Source organism: Atta cephalotes (assembly GCF_000143395.1).
Source record: "Atta cephalotes unplaced genomic scaffold scaffold00023, whole genome shotgun sequence".
Taxonomy (NCBI): domain Eukaryota; kingdom Metazoa; phylum Arthropoda; class Insecta; order Hymenoptera; family Formicidae; genus Atta; species Atta cephalotes.
In genome coordinates, this window is record NW_012130087.1 from 1,182,529 (window position 1) to 1,192,158 (window position 9,630).

Here is a 9,630-nt window from a genome sequence, read left to right on the forward strand (position 1 = left end):
AACATAAATACATTAAATATAATATATAATATATAATATATATTGATCGATGTTCTAAATAATCTTTTATCACAATTTGTAACAGAAAGTTAAAAAATGAACGACTATGATATGCGGTTTTCCTCTCGCGGTTACTTTCGGGTCCGTTTTCTCGTCTTTCTCGAGAAACCACGGAGCGTGTGCGTCTTGCCGCCGTCACGCTAGGCGTAATTCCCGACAGAGTCGGACGCCAATGGATCTAGGCACGAGCCACGAGTCTGCGTTGAATATGCCTCGCAGTCTCTGACCCGCAGTTCCTCTCGGGGCTACAGTCTTCCGAGGAGAAAGAAGGGGAGAAAGAATATAACGAGTGCCTCGGTGGAGGCAACAGAAGAAGGAGGCGGTGTGGCAAGCGAAGGGGGTGGTGGCGAAGGGGGACAAGTTAGCGTTCAGCATGCGTAAGGAGCTGCAAGGCACATTATGTCTGGAGGCCCCTGCGAGGCTGGGCTAAAACGAACGAATAAGAAAGTAGTTAAAGTCTCGGGTGGCGAGGGTGGTGCTACCGAAGGTAGAAGAGGACAAGGGGAAAGGAGATGAGAGAGGAAGACAGGGGGTCCGCCTGCCACGCGCTACCTCCTCTTTCTCCTTCACCTTCATTTCCTTCTCCTTCTTCTTTTCTCCCTTCTCCCCCTTTTGCTTATCTACCTCCCTCAACCACCTCCTTCCGCCTCCTTAACTCCTCCCTCACTCTTCTTCCATCCACTTCGGGCGATCATCTTCCGTGCCGCAATATGTAACAACGACTCGTCACACTCTGCTTGTCGGCGCACAAGATAATTGCCCTCATTATAGTTATTTAAAAAGCGCACCGCGTGCGCGAACGCGCGCCACCGCCGTCGCCTCCAACGCGATCGAGCCGCCGATATAAAGACGCTGCCGAGCGCGAATTCATCGCGAGGGATGCTAACGTAGGAAAAAAGAGATAGAGATACAGAAAGAGAAAAGAAATATAAGCAGTCGCACGACCGCGCGCACTTCGTGAGGTAGCTGTTAATTTCCGTCCCCAGGGTCAGCTTGTTCCGCTTCAGGAGCCTCGCACCGGCTAACGTTACGAGCTGGACCGGGAGGAAAACACGCGAAATTTAAGAATACGGAAACTGATTTAGGATAATGCTCAATCCGTTACATTTATCATTTTTCAAGATCTCAACGAAGAGGTACTGCATAAAGGAAAGACTTTGAACATTTTTACGTTTGATAACTTTCAATGAATCTGTAATTTCGTATAAAAAAGAAAAACTATTTCCTTAAGATTTATCAAATATAAGATTCTATATACACAAATGGTGAGCTGACACAGCACAATCTATTTCTAATATTAGCAGCTTGTTTCGCTTCAGGAGACTAGTACTACATAACGAATTGGATCGGAAGGATACGTGAAACTTAAGAATACGGAAATTGATTTAGGATAACGCTAATCCGTTACATTTATCATTTTTTAAAATCTCAGCGAAGAAATACTACACAAAGGAAAGAATGTTCACATTTTTACGTTCAATAACTTTCATTGAATCTGCAATTTTGCATAAAATAAAGAAGAAAAAGATATTTCCTTAAGATATATCAAATAAGACTTTGTATACGCAAACGTGAGTTGGCAAAACAATCTGTTTCTAATATTAGCCTGTTCCGCTTCAGGAGACCAACTACGTAACGAGTTGGACCGGGTGAATACGTCAAACTTAAGAATACTGATTTTTAGGATAATACTTAATCCTTTACATTTACTGTTTTTCAGCGAAGAGGTATTATATAAAGGAAAGAATGTTCACATTTTTTTCATTTGATAATTTTCATTGCTGCAATTTTGCATAAAATGAAGAAGAAAAAGATATTTCCATAGGATGAATCAAATAAGTCTCTGTGCACGCAAATAATGAGCTAACAAAACGTCATTTATTTCTAATATTAATAGCTTGTTTCGCTTCAGAAGACTCATACTAACTACATAACTGGATCGGGAAAACACGCGAAAGTTAAGAATATGGAAATAGATTTCGGATAACGCTCAATCCGTTACATTTACCATTTTTCAAGATTTTAGCGAAGAGATAAAGCAAAGAATTTGAATATTTTTACGTTTTCCATAATTTTCAATAAATTTGCAATTTCACATAAAATAAAAGAAGAAGGAGCTATTTCCTCTTAAGATATATCAAATATATACACACAAATGATGAGCTGGCGAAACGCTATCTATTTCTAAGTGTTATTATTGAGTGCAGTACGTTACAAGCCACGGCGACGTCATTATTTTTTAACGAAGAGCCAAAGGAGATAGGCATGTTCTTGATTTTCTGGTCTGGTTGAGATTATGATGTTGCAACATGTAGCGAATGATGCTATTTCAAACACAAAGTGCTGGAATGTGCGTTTATTAGCGGTCGCGGACTTTAATGCGGCGGCGGAGGCGAATTATCGGGCGTGCTGTATTTGTATAGCGGGTACCGTTTTAAGTAACGGTAAACATCCAAGAAAACGTCGGGGTGGGCGATAATTAAGGCACCGACCATCGTTAAGCTGACCGTTTTCTCGAATACCAATTTAATCCTGAAATGACATTCAAAAAAAAAGATAAATTTCAAATTACAAAAATTGAAAGATGAGAAAGAGAGAAATATTACAGGTCTCGCAATAATAATAATAATACAAAATTCATTTATCTTTTCGCGTACATTTTACACTTTATAACGTTTTCCCCTTGGCTGCATTAGAATGCATGTTAAAGCTGTCGAACACAAACTGATGAAAAGATGTTTGTTTAATAAAAATTAAAATATAAAAACAGATTAGGTTAAAGCGTAAATTTCTCAATACATTTTATTATTGTTACATTTTATTTTTATGTCTTAACTTTTTACACTTAGAATTGTTAAATGGATTCTTATAAAATGTTCTTTATAAAATCTTTGTATTGTTTTTAAAATTAAAAGTTCTATATTTTTTGTCATAACATTTCATTGTATTGTTAAGTAAAATATGTATTTTATAATTCGAAATATTCGCCTTTCACTTTTATACTCAGATATTAAATTAGTGTACAATAGTTTTAACATGCACTCAGTGAGCAATAGCGCAGCCAAGGAAAAACGCTATTAGATTCGACGTATTATCGGTTTATATCGGTAACTTTCGTGTCACAATGCGAAACGTATATCCGATGATAAATGACGGTGTCGAATTAAAGCGAGAAATCTGATTATTTTTGGTAGCCGATAAAAATCGATGCGTATATGCCTATACCGGTTCTGTGCTTTCTAAATACGTTTGCCGCTCATCGAACACTAGATTTACGTTTAATATCAGAACGACGATGAGAGAATCATATTCATCGCGACCGCGTATGTGCGATTCTTGGCGCAACGAACGCGCCGGAAACCGACAGTCAGAAACGGTAACTTGCACATCGAGATTCTGCGTTTTTGCCAAGATTTTAATCGTCGACTATCCTGCACGCTTAGTGCATAATTTTTGTTATTATCGCGCGCAAACTCTCTCCTGCAGTAGCTTAATAATTGTTTTTTTGATCAAATCGTGTTATTACTACCGGAATATCAAATCAATCGTCCATGATATTACTGAATAAGCTCATTTTACAATTGTACGAGCGTAATTGTAAATTATTGTAGTTGTATAAGAATTGATCAGTTACTGTCAAATATGAGAAGAATATTCGATCGTGGTTGATCAATTTCTTTCAGTGTATTAAAGCTCTAGATATATACCAAAATAACGCAAGCCTTTTTTATCTAAGTCGAAATGTCGACAATTTAACAAGAGTCAATTTAACAATTCTAAGTGTAAAAAGTTAAGACATAAAAATAAAATGTAATGTCAACACTGAAAGAAAAGATTGGTTGCTGCAATAATTTAGATAGTAAAATATGGGATAGCATTTTTGATCAGCTACAGTTTTTGTAGCAGCAAATTTTTAGTTGCGTTAGCCTATCGAAATCATATACTGATATTGCAGATAATCTAAATTGTTGCAACAACCAATCTTTTCTTTCAGTGTACTAAAGCTCTAGATATGTACCAAAATAATGCATTTTTATCCAAGCTGAAATCCCGACAACTTTTCTATTGGCTATTTCGATCATTTTAGACTTAATGGTCTGTAATCCAATAAGCACTTCGTATTATTGGTACATATGGTTAGTAAGTCGAAAATGGACTTTTGCGCTACTTTGAGCAGAGCTTTAATTCTTACAACTGTAATCACTTAACTACGCTTACGCAATTCTAAAATGAACTTTATCTAACTTATTCAACGCAGTTACTTTAATCTTGTTGCACGTGATTCGAAATTGTATCAAAGTTATATTTTTAATCTTGTAAAAAGAGCGCGCGACAAAAACTCTTGCGAGTAGTCATGAACAAAAAATTATGCCGCAAGCATCTCGTATTTGTATTCAGCAGGATCGTGAGGATCCGCGATGCCGTCCGATAAACGTTCCGCAAGATACAAAGCGGCATTACCTGAGATATAAACGAGGAAGCCGCGTGCGCGAAATATATCTGCGCGGAGACCATTTGTTGATGATTTGAAACCGCTTTTAACCACAGACCCCTTTGACCAGGTCTTATCAACTTGGGAATTTTTCTGTCCCCCTCATATATATATATATATATATAAATATATTTTTACATGATGCATATAAATGTATATTCTTTATGGAACAATTTACGCATATGTGAATTTATTATTAGTATAAAATGATTTTTATTTCTTAGTAAACAATATTCATTTAAAATTAAAAAGTAAAATTGAAAAGCTGTGTGCATTAGAATTGAAATTATACGTATTTTTATATCTATGTAATGAGACAGTAATTTAAACAATTTTTGAATTATGTTTCAATCTCTCTTTTTGTCATCATGCATCGTCTTTGCTTCAATACGAATTTATTAATAGTATAAAATGATTTTTATTTCTTAGTAAACAATATTTATTTAAAATTAACAAAATTGAAAAGCTGGGTTTAGAATTAAAATTATATATATTTATATATCAGTATTATATACACAATTTATTGCATTTTGATCCCTCCTTTTTTTAATCGTTATTTATTCGTTCAATACGATACAACGGTAAATCGGCTTCTGTTAGTTAATATTTGTATTATTTAACTCTAGGAATTCACATGTCCAGGCGGAATCCCTAAAGCGCGTGCATTTACATATACTTAAACCGTGCGCGACCGCATACGGGCTACATCTTGGAATCATCCGCGGGGATTCCACGTGTTGCAATGCCGTAGAGATACGAAGTTATAGGTACCGTACGACGCAACTGCGGGGCACGCAGGTGGTAGATTTTCCGATCGGTCCCCGCGTGTACGCTTGGCCACGATTTGTTCGTCGCCATCGTCGTCGTCGGGGACTTTTCACGGACGAAGGGGCCGCGGGGCCCAGTTCGTCGATTGTTCACGACGCAGCACGCGCAGCAATGAAAGCTTGACGGCACGAGTAAAAAGCCTGTGAGGTAGACATAAATAAATAGATAGTGGGTGTGGTTGGTAAGGCCGCACACATGGCGTCGTGACCCGTCGTCTCCGTTCGTGAGCTCGAGGCCAGCTCGAGTTATGCCCCGCGGAATGTTGCTCCCGCCGCGCGCAAGCAAGCAAGCAAGCAAACTCTTTCGGTCGTGGTTAAACGCAGTTCCACGTGCACTTGTCTTCTGTTCCCCTGGAATTATATTTCTCCTCGTTTCGATTCCGTGTTCATTGACGTTACGCGTTTGTGTTGAAAAATCCATAGGAAACGTATGATTTTTATTCGACGATGGATGAAAAGCGAAGAAGATGGATATGGCATAAAAGATTCCATGCGCGATGATGTATAAATAAATAAAAACGCTCGCAAATGTTATGCAATTACAAGAGATTCTCGTTCAAAGTACGAGCTCTTTCGGACGTTTACGAACCGTAACGGGGTCAGATTGGGGTTCCGTATAGCGTGCGACGATCGAGGGTTGATCCGGAAATTCAGGAATCTACAAGCGTGTATGTCGTGTAACGTCGTTCATGACTTAGCACGGTGCTTGGCTTTGGCGGTTGAGGCTGCCGATATACAATGCCGCATTGTTTCGTCGTTGCAGCTATCTTAGTCGGTAGCACGCAGGATGACGTCGAGCCAATGTTTATTATCTTCCTTCGCGTAACAAAACAAAATGTTCTGGCGTTATATTATCCGTGCTTCTTGTAAGTTCGTGCTCGAATCAATCTCCTATATAAAATCTAGCACTGTTGTAGTTTTAGACGACGCGACGCACGAAACAACGTGAGGATATAGCGAACTTCGAGTATGTGTAACTCGCAGACAATAGATATTTTAGAACAGATAAACAGATATAAAATATCTCACTGCGTTGCTAATAGAGATAATGCATTCTAAAAACTATCAGTGTGGATTTAACTCCATGCGATATCTAATTATTATGTTGATGTTAATGTTAACACTAACATGATGTGGAAAATTAAAGCTCTTGATGTTTATATTAACACCATTATTAAAACCACATCATAAGTTTTAAATTCACACGATGATGATGTTGATGTAAATATTTGGACTAGGAGTTTTAAATCCATATCATATTGGTATTAATATTAACTCTTTGCCATTTGGAATCAATTTGACTCCAAAAAATTTTGAAGCTTTATATCTCTATAATTAGTATATCTTTGATTAGTATTTTAATAATTTTTTTTTACAATAATTTTTTAGAATAAATACATTTTTTAGAATGTGGACTATTGTATTATCTTTTTCTAAAAGTATCATATCTGTATATAGTTATGAATGTTTATAAAAAAAATTAAAAATGAAAAAGTTATGATTTTTTGAGTAAAAAAATTCATACTTTTGGGATTTTTAAAAAAAATATGTTAAAATTAAAATCTTTATAAAGCTGTTGATATTTTTATATTCTACAATAATGTTTGAAGTATTACGTTCAATAATTTTTTTACTAAAGAACGAACCGATTAAACGCACTTTGAGATCATTTTGATCCCGGTGTGATCATTACGGAACTTTCAAGAGGTATGAAAGGTTAATAGCATGTTGATGATTAATATTGACACCAACATACAGTGAGAATTATAGTCACTGCGTTATAGTCACCGCATTATAGTCACATGGTGTTAAACCTACACTGATATTTTACAGAGTGTGCTAGACAATCATCAAAGAATACATTGAAAATATAACGAGAGAAAACGTCTGAAATAAAGAAAGAGCTGGAAAGAAATGATCTAAATGTCACATCGAATAAGAGAGTGCAAATACAAAGTGAAATATCGAGGCTGGCGCGATTAAACGTTTCACGCATATTTTCCTTTGCGTCCTACATGCGAATCGAAAGAGGTCATCCATCCACCTCTCGTACGAGCCAGGTTTCCACTTTCATGGATGACCGCCGACCAGCTCGCACGCCCGCGCGTGCGTCACGATTTTATTTTCGTCGCTAGCAACGCGACTCGCGTATTTCGCGAACAATTATTACGTATATCCTTTGAATGGAAAGTTTCCTTTCTCCCGAAAGCGGCAGACGAGGCGAGGAATCACCGCGATAGATTCGCAGATAGAGTTTCGTTGGGCCAATAGTGAAAACCGCAATCTCTGATCAGCCTTGGCATGATTAGATGCGAATCGAATTCTGTGTCTTATTGCGATGCGCGAATCTTCTCCTTTTCGCGCATCGCGACAAGGAAGAAAGGAAAAAAAGAGGGATTGAGAGGAAATCGCGAGAATCGCATATCGGCGGGAGAGCTGCACAGAGAAATAGCTTTCTTATTTCCATGAAAATTGCGTTCGGTGATTTCGACGACAATGCCATTCCGGTGTTTTAAATGCAAATCTACAAAAGGAAAAACCGTAAAGGCATTATAATTTATATTACTACATGTGGCAGCGGCGCTTCCGGCGAAAGAGCATAGGCGCAGTTCCGGTCAGCCCCACGGGTTGGAGAGATCCTACATCGCCAGATTATGAGCCCACCGCCGCTTTTACAATGGATCGTCCGCCTCTGAGTCGTACGTCAGCAAGAATAATTCTGCGTTACTGCCGCTCGCGCTCGTCTTGCCAGCAAAATAATACAAACGATCGCCGAAGGGCGCGCGGCCTCGCGGTATAAATTAAAAATTATTTCTTTTTTCTATTGTCTACGGAATAAATAATTTTCTCGCATTTATAAATATTATCGATGCTTATTACCTAATCTTAATATAATATAATTATCATAAGTCATACGTGCTTAAAAGCGAAAGGATAGACGGTGTGCACTTTGCATGATTAACTCATAATTATATTTATCTATGATACATTGATTTTTTATGATACATTTGTGACAGACAGGTACGTGTATAAATATGCCAGATTACAATAGATAGCGAAAGAAAATAGATGTTTTTAGATCTTTAGTCTATGCTAAGAATTGACCATTTTTGATGAATTCCACGATCGCCTGGACGGTGTTTTGGAAGCGTATAAAATTCTCTCGACCATCCTCAGGAGATTTGGATTTGTAAATAGCGTTTGTATACGCCGAAGTCAATTCGGATACCAATTTCTGTGCCTTTTTAGCGGCTGCATCGATCGATCCTGTGGGCGTTTTAATTTCTTCCGCGGTCCTCACGATTTCCAGCTTAATGAGTTCGACTAACTTCGCGTCATCCTTCGCGTTCGAGTCCCCGCTCGAGATCTTCTGCAGAATGTCTCCGATGACAGCCGTGTTTTCATCTTGTGATCAAATAAGATAAAGAGGTTTGAGTTAATCAAGAATTAAAATCTGATTGCATGTAAATCTAGTAATAAGTATTTCTTAATAAATTAATTTTACTCGGTTCGATTATATATCTTTCACCTGTGGACCGTGTAGGTGTTTCCCTAATTATCCTCTGGGACTGAGAGGCAGTGCTCGCCAGCAAGACGATCGCAATGACTGCTAACTTGGTCATCTTCGGAAATCGAGTAACAAACTGTCAATCGATTGTCTAGCCGCGCTCTCTCTCTTTTTATATAAACGCGCTTACTCGCGAGTGCATCGAGTAGGGATGACATTATGTAAAATGTAATTTGCCGTTCGTCGTGTACGCGGTCGTTGACCATTATAAATGATCCTAATGAGTGTCATTAAAAAAAAAAAAAAGAACGCGCGTGAGAGAAAGTGGAGCGCCGCAAACGGCACGTTTCAAGAAAGTATGCTTTGTTTTGATTTCTACCCGTTGACAACCGGAAGAAATTAGCTCAAATAAGACAAGTGTAAAGCGAAGCATTTCTCTTAATTACCTGCGCGATTTTTATCTGATGAAATAAATATCTGTAATCAAAAGAGTGCTGGGCATGTATTATCAAATTATTCGGAATAATTCCGATCGGAATCCATTCTGAACAATTCCGTAATAAATATCCTGATCTTCTAAAGAGAAGAATAAAACGTCTAAATTATGTTAATAAAGATTCGTATATATATTGTAAAAATAAAATGTTAATTTTAACTTATAGTCGTATAGTGGACTTTCTGAAATTCTCAGAAAGTTTCTCTCTCTCCACTATACGACTATAAGTAAATTAACATTTTATTTT

The 9,630-nt window shown here is 37.7% G+C and overlaps 1 protein-coding gene across 1 annotated transcript; it reads right to left on the reverse strand.

Moving 5' to 3' along the window:
* Nucleotides 1–8,325: 8,325 nt before the first annotated feature.
* On the reverse strand, nt 8,326–9,002 carry LOC105619850. Its single transcript, XM_012201367.1, has 2 exons — nt 8,909–9,002; nt 8,326–8,784 (listed from the first exon to the last, which is right to left on the reverse strand). Exons 1-2 carry the CDS (start codon nt 9,000–9,002, stop codon nt 8,468–8,470), a joined length of 411 nt encoding a protein of 136 aa, XP_012056757.1. The 3' UTR covers nt 8,326–8,467.
* Between the last annotated feature and the right edge of the window lie 628 nt (nt 9,003–9,630).

What these genes read in the sequence shown, in the direction of transcription:
- LOC105619850 (XM_012201367.1), bottom strand. Translation starts at nt 9,002, where the DNA reads ATGACCAAGTTAGCAGTCATTGCGATCGTCTTGCTGGCGAGCACTGCC. An exon ending in AACACCTACACGGTCCACAG is followed by an intron (nt 8,785 to 8,908) that starts GTGAAAGATATA and finishes TTTGATCACAAG; the next exon opens with ATGAAAACACGGCTGTCATC.